Genomic DNA, 17,722 nt, shown 5'->3' with positions numbered 1-17,722 from the left:
ATCAAAGGCTTTTTCAAAGTCGAGAAAAATGATGTCAATCTGATTGTGTCTATCAAGAGCAGATGCAAGGTCATGGACTGTTTCTAGCAGTTGTGTTACAGTTGATAGTCCCTTGCAGAAACCGTATTGTGCATCATTAATAATCTGATTTTCTTCAACGAAAACTGATACGTGCTTGGATATGATGTGCTCAAACATTTTAGCGCATGTGCAAAGCAATGAAATTGGCCTATATGATGCAAGAAGTGAGTTACTGCCTGTTTTCGGCACGGGAATGATTTTTCTGTATTTCCAATCCTGTGGCAGCTGTGCATATCTAGAGACATGTTAAAAATTGGGGCAAGGTATTTTGCACACCATTCGGCGTAGCATACGAGAAAGGCTCTTGGTATCATGTCAACTCCTGGCGATTTCTTAATGTCCAAGTTAAGTAGTGAAAATAAAATGCCTTCCTCACTTACATTTGAAGCGGAAGCTTCACTATGACAGACAGTACGCCTTCAGAGTCACTGTCGGTGGCTGTCTGAAAGAGCACCAACTCGGGCCTCTCCTTTCATGTAGGAGGGTGACATTATCAGCCTGCCATGACTTGATTTCACGTTACCCTAGCTGCTAACTCTGGTGGCTCCTTTCATATGGGAAGGTGATATCAGAATTGGCCTGCCAGAACTCTTTGCATTCTCGTTACCCCTACGACACGCAGGCACGTCCATACGGCTTGGTTCAAGTGTGACTCTATACGTGGGCTGGTAGCTTACGCTCTCGCGTCATACCCTTAAAGGCCAAGCTTAAGTGTCCCCAATAATGTAGCGCCCTACACTGATAGGGCATGATATGGGATTAATGTAGCAGGCAAAAAAAGCTTCCGCTTCTATCCAGATTTAACCAGAGCTAAACCACTGCTGATTTTTCTCACTTCTAAACTACATGAGAGTATGTGAGTACATTGTTTAATCTGTATAAGGAGCCCACTTTTTTATTTTGGGCCTGTGCACCGCCGATGACAACGGTGGTTAAGTTAGAGAAAATAATTTACATTGCTATAGTAAACACCTCAGTACAGGGCTGTAAAGTGTATCTAAGAACTTTTTTTTATTACATGCTGGGGAGTTTGTGAAGTGGCAAAGCCGGCTTTAGGGAGAAAAGGCGCAGGCCTATCGTCATGCAAAATTTCAATGGCGATCGCCGCCGCGATTTGACGTGTCATGCGCTTGTAAATGGGTCATATCTGCGCCTTCTCTGGCCATCTTGAGTGCTTTAACAGAAAATAATTTCGCGATTGTTTTTGGCTGTGATATTTTTATATGTGAAAGAGGAAGGATCAATGTTGCTCAACAGTCAAAAACACAAAAGTGACTTTTTTACTGAAAATTGCCGTTTTTCAACTCGCATCTCCCCTTAATTCAAAACAGTGTTGTTCAATCGGGATGGGATAATTTAGTGACACCGTGTCATAGCATTTTCAGTTTACAAATCATGGAATCATGCCGTCAGAATGATAAACCTATTTGCACCAAAGTGTTATAATACGCTCAAAAGACGAAAAAGCGATATGTTCTCTGCTGTGTAAGTATTGCAAGCGACAATGCATTGTTCTGGGCAGCGTCTAAATGCCGCGCACAGCAGCAACGAGTACGGCATTTTTGCATGTTCGTGCGTTACAGTCTCAGACGCTTAGTTATCAGCCATCCAGTAACATCCCACGCCATCTAGTCGTCAGCGTGTATGAAGATGAAGTGATGTACTGTGAAACCTCAGCTGTTGTCGGATGACCAAATGAGCAAACCGGGCGAGCAGCAAGTGCAGTACGAATCTCTTGATTGCTGTCTGCTAACATGGCCTTTGCCTTCCCGTGCACTGCTCCATGGTAAGTGGTGTGTTGTAGGTTAATGCACCCTTGGGCAATGTTTCAGTTTGCCACATAACAAATCTCCCGGCAGGAAAATCAAGGGTAAGGAGCCAGCTGCATGTGGCTCTGCCGGCAGCGTTTTTTTCATATAAGCTTAAACGGAACTGCGATTGTGCAAGTGCAGCAGATACAGGACCTCAGCTTCAATTTCGTGCAAAGTATTAAAAACAGGACAAAACAGCAGTAGCGAGAAAGCAAGAATTTTGGATGCAAACACACCATATGCCGCCTGGAAATCCGGCCATTCGCAGCCCTCAAATCGGTGGTGGCTCCCCTCGCAGAAACTTTTGTCAGTGAACCCATCTTCAGTGGGAGTTTCATGACCATTAGGAGTACTGAAGGACTCTGGCATTACTATCTTGGAAAAAAAAAAAAAAATGCGGGGGGCTTATACTTCGTTTCACGGTGCTACGCAGGGAAAGCTACGCAAGTAGTCTGTACGAAAAAATCAGGAGGTGTATCATTACGCGCTCGTTCTGTAGCCGAGTGGTTCCTGCGGAAACGGGCTCTATTCCGAGCATACACGTTTGCAATAACTTGCTTCGCATGCCTAGACATCTTCGCAGAGCGGATCTTATAGAAAACAATGCACACCAACGAACCATTTTCTCAAAAAGAGATGCGCAGCGCGGAGGACACAGCCAGCGCCATCTAGTGGCACAGCTGCAAGGTTGCGAGGCAGCGAAAACGCGGCACGAACAAAAACGACATAAAAAAACATACAAATTCACCGAATCCGACCCTTTCTCCCTAAAAAAAGGTGCTTTTTATGAAGTTGATAGCAAATGTAAAATGTATTAAGCTTGCAGACAAAGCAACTATTATTTTCTCTCGTCAAAAGCAGGCACTATTTTTCATCGCGGATACGGGGAGCGCAAACAAGAGCTGTAGCTTTGGTAGTGTTGCACTTGATGTATGAAACGGAGTATAGGATCAAGCAAATACGGTAAATACCATAGCGTGAGTTTATAGATTTAGATTGATCTCAGAAAATGCTTTTAGACTCCTCACATTTTTTTCCAATGATAGAAAGTGAGGTGAACAATTTTCACCACCTGTTCTCCATCCACATTGATCACACAACTGATAACATTAATCATCATCATCATCACCAGTCTGACTATACCCACTGTAGGGCGAAGGCCTCTCCCATATTTCTCCAATTAACCCGGCTCTGTGCTAGCTGCATCCATTTGATCCCTGCGAACTTCTTCACCTCATCCGCCCATCTAAATATCTACCGCCCCCTGCTACGTTTCCCTTCCCTTGGAATCCAGTTTGTTACCCTAAGCGACCATCGGTTATCCTCTCTTCGCACTACATGTCCTGTCCATCTTTTTGATTTCCACTATAATGTCAGTAACTTGAGTTATTTCTCTGACCCACTCTGCTCGCTTCCTATCTCTTAATGTTACCCCTACCATTTTTCGTTCCATAGACCTCTGCGTTGTCCTCAACTTAAGTAGAACCCTGTTGATTAGCCTCCACGTTTCAGCCCCATAGGTGAGTACAGGTAAGATGCAACTATCGTATACTTTCCTCTTGAGCGATACCGGTAAGCTGCTAGTCATAATCTGTGAGTGCTTGCCAAATGCGCTCCATCCCAATCTTATTCTTCTTGTTATTTCCTTTTCATGGCCCAGATCTACGGTTACTACCTGTTCCAGTGCTTCGCTACCTAATGTCAACTGCTGTTCCTTCCCGAGGCTGTTGAACATTACCTTAGTCTTCTGCATATTGATTTTCAAGCCTACCGTTTTACTTTTCCTGTCTAGGTCATCAATCATTCTTTGCAGTTCATCTCCTGAGTTACTTAGCAAGGCAATGTCATTAGAAAATTGTAGATTACTGAGGTATTCTCCATCTACCTTTATCTCTAACTGCTCCCATTCCAAGTTTCTGAATACTTCCTCTAAGCAAGTTGTGAATAGTATTGGGGAGATAGTGTCTCCTTGCCTAACACCTTTCTTTATGGGAATTTTGTTACTTTCTTTCTGCAGAACTATGGTTGCTGTGCAGCCACTGTATATATAATCTTCCAGCACTTTCACATATGGCTCGTGTACACCCTGATTTCGCAATGCCTGCATCACCACCGATGTTTCTACTGAGTCCAATGCTTTTTCGTAATCAATGAATGCTATGTATAAGGGCTGGTTATATTCCGAACATTTTTCTATCTCCTGGTTGATGGTATGGATATGATTGATACTAGAGTACCGTGTTCAAAACCCTGCTTGATCCTTTGCTTGATTGCAGTCTGAGGTTTTCCTGATTCTGTTAGCAATTACCTTAGTAAATACCTTATACATAACAGACAGTAAGCTGATTGGTCTGTAATTTTTAAGGTCCTTATCGTCCCGTTTCTTATGAATGAGGATAATGTTTGCATTCTTCCATGGTTCCGGTACCGTCTATGACACCAGGCACTGCGTATACAGGGTGGCCAGTTTTCCTAGCACGATATCCCCTCCGTCCTTAAGCAATTCTATAGTTACCTGATCCTCTCCAGCTGCTTTCCTCCTTTTCATAGTTTCTATTGCTTTCTTAACCTTGTCCTTCGTCACTGGTGGAATGTCTGACTGTTTTTCCCTACCGCCAATCTCATTACGATCCTGACTGCTTTGGGTACTGTAGAGATAGTATAGAACTCCTCGGCTACTTTGACTATCTTGTCCAGATTCGTGATGGCATTGCCCGCCTTGATTCTTAGCGCATACATCTGATTTTTGCCTGTGCCTAATTTCTTCTTCACCGCTTTAAGGCTTCCCCCATTCTTTACAGCTTGCTCAATTTTTTCCATGTTATACTTTCTTATATCGGCCACTTTGCGCTTATTGGTTAGCTTTGATATCTCTGCCGTATACCGTATACTGCGTCTTTACTTTTCGCATTGCCGATTCTACATCTTAGTGGAAGCTTTCAACTACCTGGTCATTATAACTACATGTAGGTGCATAGGCCTGTACAACCTTGAGTTTATACCGCTTATTAAGCGTAATTACGATGCCTGCCACCCTCTCATTAGTACTATAGAATTCATCTACATTACCCACTATATACTTATTGACAAGGAAGCCTACTCCTAGTTCTCGCCTCTCCTGTAAACCTCAAAAACACAGTACATGCTCATCCATTTGTACAGTATATGCCTCATTTGGCCTCCTAACCTCACTAAGCCCTATGACATCCCATATCATACCCTCTAGTTCCTCTAACGGCACTGCTAAACTAGCTTCACTAGCTAGTGTTCTAGCGTTAAAGCCAGGAATGCTTAGCACTTCCTGCTGCGTCACAGGTCTGACCGCCGCCATGGTCAGTTGTTCCGCAGCCGCTGGTGACTGAGGGCCGGGGTTTGATAGGACTAATCATGGGAGGTTGCGGCTAATTACTGCACCAGGGTGGCCAACTCCTGTTCTGGTGAGGGAGTGCGTTGCCGGATGTGTTCACCGGCATTAGGTCACACCCCAAAACTGTTTATTCAATTCCATCAACACGCTTTTTTTTTTTTAATCCTGTGGAGAATTTCGTGGCACCGGGATTCAAGCCCCGGCCCTCTTGCATGCGAGGCGGATGTTCTACCGATACGCCACCGCTGCACCTTTCAGATTGGCCAATAATTCTTTTAAGCAATGCTGTAATGGCAGCTAGTTAGTTTTCCATTATCATGTAGGCGCGCTAAACATTCACTCGAGACGATTCACTAAAACAAGACAAGACTGGTACGTGCGCAAACTTTCAACTGTTTATTACATGTACTTCTCTCCTTATATACACACATACAAAGAAAACATGTACAAGCACGTGTCAGATACAAGTTTATAAGTGCAATTCAGCAAAACGTAACCCATGAAGCACTGCTTTCTTTCACGCTGCCTGTTAAAAACTGGATCTCTGTGCGTCAGCGCTATCAACGGATCGCTTATGCATTCCGTGGAACCGGGCCGTGCCATTTCATATGCCTCAAAGATTATTCTTTCGTGCCGGTCTGTGAAATGTCCGATTATAGCAGTTTCTTCGAATCTCGGGATGCATTTTTTACAGCTATTAACATGCTTGGCAAGGTTGCTTGGGTCGTTATTTTTGCCTCGGAACTAAAGGTAAAAAGCCAATAATGAGATATGACACATGCCAATCTAAGCTTGTAAAAAGGAGTGTAGCATACTCATCCCTTCGACAGTGTGTTAAGAAATCATGTGATCACGAAATGGCAAGAAGTGTACAGCTGCAAGTTGACAGGCTGGCCGCGAGCGGTTTTCTCAAACATTTGATTGGTGTAATAGCAGAGAAATTGATTAAAGAGGTAACCGGACCAGAAACTGGGAAAACGAAGGAAAAAGAAAGGGTGTGGCCGATCGTGGTAACATACGTACACAAGGTATCGCACCGACTTAAGAAAATTTGAGCAAAACATGAAACCCCCACTGTCTTTTCAGCCCCCCCAAAACTAACCTTAATGTGCAGAAAAGTAACTCCCGCGATAGGAAAAAAAAGGTTAGTACAACATGCGGAATCGATCATCAAAAGAAGATCATAAACTATGATAAGTGTGTTGTGTACAACATTCCTCTGTCTTGCAGCAGGGCAGACCGAAAGGTGTATAAACATAAGATTGGGTGAACATTTAAGGAATTGTGGCAAAAATAACGACCCAAGCAACCTCGCCAAGCACGTTAATAGCTGTAAAAAATGCATCCCAAGATTCAAGGAAACTGCTAGAATCGGGCATTTCACAGACCGGCGCGAAAGAATAATCTTTGAGGATTATGAAATGGCACGGGCCGGTTCCACGGAATGCGTAAGCGATCCGTCGATAGCGCTGATGCACAGAGAGTTGTTAACAGGCAGCGTGATGGGAAGCGGTGCTTCATGGGTTACGGTTTGCTGAATTGCACTTATAAACTTGTATTTGACATGTGATTGTACTTTTTCTTTGTACGTGTGTGTATAAGGAGAGAAGTACATGTAATAAACAGTTGAAAGTTTGTGCACATACCAGTCTTGTCTTGTTTTAGTGAATCGTCTTGAGTTAAAGTTTAGCATGACTATGTGATGAATTCTTTGTAATAAGAGTGGTTGTTGGTGACATACTGTGCTAGCACTATTTACAGTGCTCTATGTCCTCATTGGCTGTCTCAAGGGGACATGTGCCAGGACGAAACATTTTTGTTAATATTAGAGCCAGGTGGCCAAAAATTCCACATTTGGTCAATTTTTAGGAGCTGTTTTCAAATCTGGTGTTAATTCCAGCCTATCTATTTTTGTTGAATTTTTACAAGTCATGCATCTGAAATGTATTTAATATCAGTAAAACACCAAAAAGCAGTAAGCAATATGCCATTTCCTTTATTATGGTGTACTGTACACAATGAGAATAAAGTGTTCTATCTATAATTTTTTTTTAAGTTTAAAAAAAATATTACTCTTTAAGTTTCTTTTTATTGGTGCAACCATAATGCTTTGGCAAACTTATATCTAATTCACAACAACAAATTGCAATCAAAAATAGCATAGCTGCATTTTGCAAATACTAAACAATAGCCATGCTAAATTTCATAGTGATACAACATTGACAGGTGAAGAGCAGTAATGTTGCTTGAAAATAAGGAGCAAAGAAAAGAGAGTGAAAATTTTAACAAACATTTAATGAGTCAATTTGACACTTTTTTTTTTAACTCGGGAAAATATAGTTTAAGGGGCTGCAAAGTAGCATGTTTCTTTACAATTCTGTTGCAGCTTATGCACATTGTCTCTGAAAAGTGTCTTCGGTGCAAGTTTTCTTCACCATGTGGCAACGATAGGACTTGGCCTCAGCAGTTTTTTTAGCCTAAGAATGTCTTGGGACTCGCAGGCTGTCACGTGCATTACTCAGATTAATCAGTAATACCAGTTCTTGAGTTAGGAAGGATACCTAGCTTCTCTAAAACTTGCTCAAAGTCTGTGTGTCCCCAGTTGAACCACAGCGCGACAACTCAACAACACGCTGTACAGTAGCTTTGAGCCAATGGCGGTGGCAGTTTCGAGAATGGTGGTGCATCTTTTGGGGGCAGGAAAAAGCTTTTTTCTAATTGCTTTTTGAAAACAGCAGGAGGACTCTCAAAATGCAAAAAGCTTTCTCTACCTATCTGAAATGCCTCAAAAGCAGTAGACGGCGTGTTTGAAATTTGTAGCCGTCATAAACGCAGCTGAGTTCTTCGTATTGGTCTCTCACTTCGCATGCTCACATTGCAGATTTTTTGTCATTTTTGATCTAGATTCAAGGCTGATGTTGGTGGACATGAAAGAGGAAGGGCTAAGATAATGAAATAAGCAAAAAAAAAAAAAAATTTACGAAAATTTTTTTAGTTTTACACTCAAGGCTGTCACGGCACAGTAACGCACGCCTCGTTGATGAAATTTTTGGTGGGCACTATCACCGCTTCATTTACGGAATTCCAAACATTGGGGTGCCATCTAGTGGCAAAACCTGAAAGCATGCCTTTCGTAGTGCGAAAGGAGGGGTGGTTTATATCAAGACACAGTGGAGAGAGCACAAAGTATAATAAATTATGACAAGCGCTCCTAGAAGAAAAAAGAACAGTGTGCACTTACTAAAATCAGCAATATTTTGCTGACATGTAGTCACGTGGGGTACTACAGTGAAAGTAATACGGTTTCTCCGCTAAATAGCGCCTAATTGTTTTTATGCAGTTTTCAATCGCAAATTAAAATTGTAAAGCACCTTTTCTTTGATATTGTAGTGCTCGATTTGCACTATACGAGGCAAGGTGTTTTCATCTCCGCCATAATCTCATGACATATTTTGGCCAGTGTCATGTCCCTTTAAAGAGGTGGACATAGGTCTTAAAACTAGTTTTGTTATTTATTGACCGAACTTTGTGAAACCGCACAGAATTTTTCAGTTTTTTCTGTTGATATTAAATATGCCAAAATTTTCTGTCTAGGGCAGTTAGTTCTAGGGGTATTAGAAAATTGTTGCTGGTGCCTGCTAAAATAATAGGAGAAAAAGTGTTTGTCAGAAATTTATTTGTATTATACAGGTAGAAGCTATAAAGTGTAAGGAATGCAATATTGGAAACAGTTTTAAAATTGAGCTAATGTTAGCAGCCCTCTGAACCTGGCATGCACAGACATGGCAACTATATAATATTTCTAGATGAAATACGAGAATTTTACAGGTGAAAATAGAAGTGTGCTTCTAAAATTGCATTTCTCACACTTTATTGTAGCTACCTGTATACTAAAAATTAATCTCTTATGACCATTTTTTTCTCTATTATTTAAGCAGACAATAGCAGTAATTCTCTAATATCTCTAGAACTAATTGTCCTAGAAGAAAAAAAATTGCATATTTGAAATTGGCAGGAAAAACTGAACCATTCTGGGAAGTCTCATCAAATTGGGCAGTAAATAACAAAATTACTTTTAAGACCCATGTCCCTCCTTCAATAACGACTAAAGGAGATCCCTAATTTTACTGCAATTGGTATTATTTGTAATGATGCATAATACATTATTATACATAAATCACTACTTCTTATTAGCCTATGAATGTTAAATAATTTATAATCAAATTTTTTCTCTTGCCCGTTTTTCTCGTTTTCAGCAGCCAAGCAATGGCTATGACCTAAAAGTTAATTTGATGTTGTGTATAGGATAACAAAATAAAACAAAAAGAAAAGTGATATACTAGTCGTTCCTTTGAGATTTTAATTACTGCAATGGTAGAGCCAGCCTGCCCCAAGAACAGGAACGACAATGAGGGAAAAACCAGAGATTATATTGTTTATTATTTTTATGCTTCATGGGACTTCTACTCGCGTAAAGAAAATTCAGTTGCACATTTAGCAGTTGTATGCGGATGCCATGTGGTGATCGATGTACACTAACTAATGCCTTGTGTATCATTAACAAGAAGGAAAATGCAATGAAAATTTGGTGCCTATACTGCTTTAATATAAACTGAGGGATTTTTTTAGTTATTTTAAAACTAAATGGATAGCCGCGCTGCAGTGATTAGGGCGCTTGACTGCTGTGCCAAGGATGCGAAATCGAATCCCGGCCTTGGCGGCCGTTTTTCGGTGGAGGCGAAAAGCAGGGTGCATATGTGCTGTGCGATGTCAGTGCACGATGAAGAGCCCCAGGTGGTCGAAATTTATGGAGCCCTCCACTGCGGCATCTTTCATAGCCTGAGGTGCTTTGGGACGTTAAACCCCATAAACCAAACCAAAGGAAATGATGAGCTGCTGGACCATAAAATGAACTGTAATGGAATATCATCAGTGCTAACTTGCTGTTTCTTTGTGCACTGACTCTGCTGAGCCGAGTCAGTGTATTTCATTCATTTCTTAACTTTGATAGTGAAACGTGTTATAAGTGGCACTTGTAAATGCCTTCTTGCAGATGTTCTCAAGCGCTTGGACCCTTTTTGTTGGTTTTGCTGCATTGCTTCCCTATTTTTAATAGTTTTCTTTGTATGGTGTGCATCTTTTACCCCTTTATGATCAATAGCTCTGTTCAAATTATCTGAGTTGTCATTTTCTTCTAATGCAAGATATTTCCCCAATGGTTGTCTTGGGCGAAACAGGAGTATTGAAGAAAATAGAACAAGTGTAAAAGTGTATAAACTACTGAAAGTGGTTTGAATTGTTCCTTTGAGCAGCTCCTGTTTTCCCATCATTTTGTGACTTACTGTTTGCACCTGCTTTCAGTGTTTGCCAGTGCATGCACTAATTTTGCCTGCACATGTCGTCTCTTGTTGTGCATGCAGGAGCTGTTTGGTGGCTGTGGCGTGCGCGTGGGTGGCTTCCTGGGCCAGAAGCGGCCTCCGGGTGGGCTGTCTGCAGTGGACCTGGCTGTGTGCACCATTGAGCGTGCTAACAGCCTCCTCAATGGAATGCTGCTTGACCAGGGCACCCTGGGCGAACTGGGTGAGTGCCCATTCATCTGGCGTTGCCCCGTGTCAAGCAAAAAAGAAAAATCTGGGCCTGCATCCCAGTGCCATCTGCAGCTAGACAAGCAGGTTCAGTCCAGTTGTCCTAAATGCCACTGCTGTGCTCTTGCCTGGGTTAGCATTGTTCTTCTGTAGCACTTCCTTGTAAGGCTTCATGCACTTACTCCACATGTCTTTATTTGTTGCCGCATATCCGTAACTTCCCTATCGTTAGGTAGATTTTGACTAAATTTGCACAGTGCAGCACACCTTGGTTTCCTTTCTAGGAAAAGGCAGTCCACCAGCACAAGCATGAGGGAGGAAGGGAGAAGACACAGCACCGACTAACAACTCATTGCTTTATTCAGAGCGCCTCTGTTTAAGTATACAGTCGAACCCGGATATATCGAACTCGAAGGGGATTGCGAAATAGTTCGATATATCGATAATTCGATATACAGAGATCGGCTTGTGACGGCACTTACGATGCGAAAAAAACGATACCGTATTCGTCGCGTAATCAACTCACTCGCATAATGAGCCCACCCTCCACTTTTGCACTCGAGAATTTGGGAAAAAAAAAAGCGTTAAGGCCAGCTCACTCACATGCAAGCGATTAAGCAATCTCAGCGACAGAGCAAAAAATGTCCAACTTGTTGGAACTGCGTCTTCTGTCGTTTGAGCCACCGCGGCTGCTCAGAATAAGGTTTCTGTGTCACCGCGGCTGAAATCGCGAGTGTTTTCGCTTGCATGTCGCACTCCGTTTCGGTCGTCTCATCCACAGCTCATTTCTTGGCAGCGTGCCAAGATGCTGGGCAGCGATAACGTCGCGACGTGTTTATCTTTTGATAGCTCCTGGGGCGGCGGGGAGCGAACTTGGCAGACTGCCCGTGATGGCTTGATTGCACAAGCTTTGTTCGATTTATCACGCCGCGCTTGAGGCGGGCGTAGTCCACTGTCACAAAATCATTGGAAAGCGTGATACAGTAGCTGCAAATGCTGTTTGAAGCGAAAAATGCTAAAAGCCGGTGTCTCATGATCGCAGCTGACCACGTGCTTTCGTTGATTCATACATGCAAGGATAAACGAGACTCCCGCAAAAAAAAAAAAAAAAAAAAAATGCCGCTTTGTAACGCCATATCTTACGCTACGCTGCGCGTACAGCACAACGATAAAAATAGACGACTCTTGCAAAAAAAAAAGAAAAAAAAAAGATAGATCTGCCGCTACTTAACTTCCGCAGGCGCCATAGCCATGTCCGCGCGCAAAGGGTTCACAACACACGCTGGAGAAAGCGTCCGACGTTCTGTCTGAAAACGGGCTGAGCTGGCTTGGCGCATGCGTAGCGCTTGCTACTGAGAACGAAGGCCGGGAAAGAGGAAGGAGAGAGATACCTCGGCAAAAGAATGGGCACACCCTTGCGCTTCATTCTGTCGCGTCTTTCCCCCATCGTTCCCACCGGTTCCCTCTGGTTCATTCACGCACATGGCTTGCAAACGGCACATGCTGGCGCGCGGAAAACGATAACTGCAAATGCGTGCGCCTTTAGGGAATGGGCGCGGCGCTGCCCTAGCCGAAATGTACCCTCTCATTACTTCCGCGCATGGCTTGAAAACGTCACGTGGCAAACGGCCGAGGGTGATGCGATCGTCTTTAAGAAAGGCACACTTTCCAGTGTGTGGTGCGGAGTTCGATGTATCGAACGACTGGTGAAATTGAGTTCGATATATGACGCGGCTTTCCTATACTTTTACATGGGATTTTCAAGGAAATATTCCGTGAGTTCGATATAACGAAAATTCGATATATCTGGGTACGATATATCCGGGTTCGACTGTAAGTGGCCACCACCGATAAACTGGAAAGAGAAAACGCGGGAAAAACATGACAAACACTTTGATAATTCACAAGAAAATGAGTTCTAGGACGACATAAGTAACTCGTGTTCTCTTTTTTGATATGGTGATAGATGGAGTGCTAGCGCATGCCGGACCTAACTTTGCAATGTTTGAAGCCTTAATGATCTCTCTTGTACAGTAGAAGCTTGTTAATTCGAACTTCATGGGACCGGGAGAAAGGTTCGAATTAGCCAATGTTCGAATTATTGGATGGAAAAAACTGACACGAATCATTTGCATTACGGTAAATTTAGTATTTACTCGCGCAATGACCCCCTCGCATAAAGAACCCTCCCACCCCCTATTTTTTCCAAAGAATTAAAAAAAAAAAAGGAAAAAGGCGTCAGTCATTGGCGTGTTGCTCCGTTTCGAGCAGTCACAGTCCCCAACACATTTCTTGGCAGTGCGCCAAGATTCTCCGCAGCGATAACATCAGGTCGTGTTTCTTTTTTGATGTTAGCTCTAGCAAAGGGGGAAATGAACTTGGCAGAGTTCAAGTGCTTGTCCGTTGTGCAAGCCTCATTTTGAATACGTTCGTTTTATCATGCCATGGGCGATTGGGGCGGGCACCTGCTACTCAATTATTGGAATGCGCGATAGCAGCAAACGCCTTTTTAAGCAAACAGTGGTAAAAACCGGCATCATGATCGCGGCTGACCACGTGCTTCTGTTGACTACTGATGGGTGGAGGATGAATGATCCTCTCAGAAAAAAAAAATGCGGAAAAGTTCGTTTTTGCGTAGCCCGTAGCACCCGTCCAAAGTCACAGCCTTTCATGGGCATTGGCTGGGACCGTGCCAATAGAGCTTATTTGTATTTACGAATTAACAGGGCTCGAATTAACCAATATTTAGTTGAGAGTTTCACAGGTTGCGCAGAAGAGAGCAGGTAGCCGCGCCGGCGGCTACCTGCTCTCCGGCGCAGCCGACTGCCACGCCGGTCATGGTGCCATTTAGGCATTACCCACTCTTCCATGATTGTACCTAGTTTCTTCTTCTGTCTCTGTTTTGGATGTACAAAGGCCTCTAACTATGTCGTTCTTTCGCGGAGGTTTTTTTTTTTCCCACGTTCTGTACGCCAAGTTGCCCAGACGTAGTTCGTAGTTCGAATTATTCGTAGCGGAAACGACTCACATCCGAATTAATGGGGTTTTTAGTTCACAGACCTCCGTGGAGCTTGGCCGGACCAAGTAGTGTAGTTCGAATTATTGAGGTTCAAATTAACGGGCTTTCACTGTAATAGTATCTTTCTGATACGCTACAACTCAGTACTCATCGACCAGTGGATGGCAAGAACAATCTGGGCAATGAATCCAAATGTTGCGAGCAGCATTTTTTACATTATTGCAGTGTCCCTCGAGTCTGTCGTTAAGACGACTAGTTTGTTATTTTCTAAATGATAACCAAGACAAGCAGTTGCATGCTTTTTTATTTATTTATTTATTTTCAATACCTCAATGACCCCAGGAGTACGGGGTTTTACATGAGGGGTAGTCTTGACAGTATGGTCGAGATTAACAAAAAAATTTTTCAATGACGGTTCTGAAATGGCTTGGGTTAGAGTGAGCGACGATGTCAGCGTAAATTGATGTAAAAGATTTATATTTCCCTATTCCTCATGATACCACTTTAATGGCAGAAAGTGAAGTGGAACTCAAGAGACTTCTGATGCGCGTACAAGAAGAGAGTGAGAAGTTTGGGCTTAAACATTAAAAAGACAAAGATCATGGTGTCTTGCCCTATCAAGTCCTGGAACATCAAGGGACAAGAGGTGGAAGCTGTGACAGATTTTCTCTTCTTGGGCTCCAAGATTACCCCGGAAGGAGACTGCAGCCAGGAAATTAGGAGACGCCTACTTCTGGGAAAGAGAGCCATGGCTAGCCTTAACCGCCTAGTAAAGAGCAGACACATTACACTGCCAACCAAGATCCGTATAACTTGTGCTATGGTCTTTCCAGTTGTGATGTATGGATGCGAGAGTTGGACTGTGAAGAAGGCTGACCGCCAAAGAATTGACGCATTTGAATTGTGGTGCTAGCGGAGACTCCTGAGAGTTCCTTGGACTTCCAGAAGATCAAATCAGTCGATATTGTCGACTATAAACCCTGACTGCTCATTGGATGGTCAAATTCTAAAGTTATAGCTCAGCTACTTTGTTAATCTGATGAGAAGAGAGGAGTCTCTGGAGAAAGATTTGATGTTGGGAAAGGTTGAGGGTCGCCGGAGAAGGGGTAGGCAGCGAACGCGATGGTAAGATGGCATCCTCGAGGCACTGCAGATGAAGTTATGGGATGTTAGCAAGATAGTGAGAGACCGTAAAGCATGGCGTGGTATGGTCCATAGGGTCACGAAGAGTCGGACACGACTGAACGATTGAACTGAACTGAACTGAACTGATTCCTTATGACAAACTTATAACTTGCATTAGTGAGGCAATTGACAGTGATGGAGCTGTAGCTTTCCAGGATGCTTTTGGCCTCTCCGTGAATAACTTTTTAAACTTGCTGCAAATTTATCATGAATCCACCTGTGCAGATTGTGATAACCGCATCTTCATCCAAAAAGAAGGCATCTGCATAGGAGCTTCCATCGCAGCGTTGCTCAGTGACATATATCGATCTATGCAAGATAGAAAACTCAAAGATTGTCTCCAGGTTTTCAGTGTCACGAAGGTTTTTCGTTTTAACAAAACTTGAAGTTGGGCTAGATGGTGCATTGTAATTTGACTGAACATAAAGCGCACGGGAAGACGCACACAAGAGAAGAAGACACAGGACACGCGCTGTCCTGTGTCTTCTTCTCTTGTGTGCGTCTTCCCGTGCGCTTTATGTTCAGTTTTTCGTTTTGTTGAGAATTATGTCATTTTAATTGATGCAGTTTTTGACGCAGAAGTGAATTCGATCTGTTCTGTTTACTCTGATGTTCTTCAGCCATTTGTTACAATTCATGAAGTACCTTTATTTGACTCCTTATTTCACTGCCCAACATTTGTGCTGGTCCCTCAAACTTAGGGGAGAAAAGCCGTTACTTTCGTACTGTTCCAGCCGCTCCACATTTGTGAAACGAGGCATTGCTGCGTCCTGCTTCAACAGTGCCCTCAAGAAATCTTGTTTGCGTATGATTGCTCACAGTTTTTTATGCCAGGTTGACAGGCTCACTGACACTAGTTATCCTCTTCATATTTTTGCTTCTGTAGCTGAAGGATCGAATGATAAAAAAATTCCGAGAGTACTGCAGAATCTGCAGTGGAGAAATGCGAAAGCCTGAACATTGCGGCTGCACACGGTACATTGCGTGGCCCTTGTCGGACACATCCAGCGTTCCATTTAACGCATCAAAGTTCACTGGCGTTCTATAATTGGTTTGCAGGGAAGGAAAGGTGCAGCATCTGTCACTCGCGGAATCCCGCTATCATCCTCACGGTAGACAAGCAGAATTATGATGTGCGTTCTATGATCCCAGGCGTGGTGCAGTTGGTTAAAGCGCTCGGCTGGAGATCTGAGGGATGGAGGTTGGATGCTTGGTAGAGGCAGGATTTTTAATCTACTGATGATGTCATCAGGATGATTGACAATTGGAATCCCACGGTATCCCGCAGAATCTGTATATTGTGTGGTGCGGCGTTTGAGGAAGCGCAAAATGAAAGGTGCCGCATGGACGCCTAGATCAGATAGATGCGCGGCTGGGTCAGTTTCTTACATGCGTAAATCGCCTGGTGACGTCATGACCGGGTGGGACACAACGTCACTGCCGATTGTTAGACATGGGCAAATGTGACGTCATGATGACATCACATCCAGTCATGGCTGATGACGTCACCATGTGATGATGTCACAATCTTGCGGTATTCCGCGAAATCTCCTGAAAAATGACACTTTTCGTGGCCGGGCGGACAGGGTCATTAAAGCCTTTTGCCTTAAAAGTTGAAATGTGGCACTTTGGCTCATAACAGTAAGACAAATGTGGGGGTCATTTCATATCTTCATGCTGGGTCTCATAATTTGTAAATGATTGGAAAAAAAGTGGGATACATATTTTCGGCTTCACTGCGATTGGGTAGTATCTGCATACATGTAAATGCTCCAAAAAAGCGTTTAAAAACTGTCCCTGTCTACACGAAAAAGCACCAAAATAAGTTTGTGCGCTGCAAAGGAAATGTTGTCTACCCTCTTCCTTTGTCTTTTGGTAACTACTATTTGGACAAACTAGTCATTCTCTTAACGACAGAGGTGGGGAACAATGCAATAATGTTAAAAAATGCTGCTCACAATATCGGGGTTTGTTGCCGTGATTGTGCCTGTCATCCGCTGGTAAAAAAGTGTGAAGTTGTAGCGGATCACAAAGATAATATCAGAAGAGAGTTCATTGAGGCTTCAGAGATTGCGAAGTTAGGCCCGGCATGCGTTACCTCTTCATCCATCGCCATACCAAACAAAGAATATGAGTTCCTTCTGTCGTCCTATAATTCTTTTTGTGAATGATCAGATTGTTTGTCTTGTTTTTCCCTTGGGTGTTTTGTTCTGGTTTGTCAGTGGTGGCTACATGCATTTTAAATAAATCATTACCTGTTACTTAGTGCTGTGTCTTGTCCCTTCCTTCCTCATTTTTTTTTTACAATGTCATACCAACTTTCCCATCAGTCTGCATTATCGAGAAGTAGTTTATGCATTTACGGCTGTGCCACAGGGCAAACACCTGCCAGAGGTGTTATCATGAGTTTTTCTTCTAAACATCAACTGGAAACTTGCTGGTAAATGGGGCCTTCAGTGCTTCCGTTAAAGTGACGAGAAGTCTGAAAAAGGTTGGGCAATTACATGCGAAACATGGCTGACTCCAAATGCATGCACCACGGACTCTATTAAAAAAAAATGCACTACCTAATTGCCTGCTTACTTTGCTCCGCAATATCGCTTTGTTATAATTTTCATGCCCCAGAAAATTCTGTGGACACCCGTAGATGTAGCGGAAATGGGCATGCCAGAGT

At 43.1% G+C, this 17,722-nt stretch overlaps 1 protein-coding gene across 1 annotated transcript in view; it reads left to right on the top strand.

Moving 5' to 3' along the window:
* The window catches only part of LOC146187595 (DNA polymerase theta-like), a 163,881-nt gene that overhangs the window by 25,791 nt on the left and 120,368 nt on the right, over positions 1-17,722 (top strand). The window contains exon 5 of the mRNA XM_084608233.1: positions 10,680-10,839. Within this exon, the coding sequence (XP_084464359.1) occupies positions 10,680-10,839 (160 nt within the window). The remainder of the gene's footprint in view (positions 1-10,679; positions 10,840-17,722) is intronic.

This window comes from Amblyomma maculatum, chromosome 6, assembly GCF_055883805.1.
Source record: "Amblyomma maculatum isolate TAMU_Amacu chromosome 6, ASM5588380v1, whole genome shotgun sequence".
Classification (NCBI taxonomy): Eukaryota; Metazoa; Arthropoda; class Arachnida; order Ixodida; family Ixodidae; genus Amblyomma; species Amblyomma maculatum.
The sequence above is the reverse complement of the archived record's forward strand: the minus strand, read 5'-3'. Positions and strand labels throughout refer to the sequence as shown.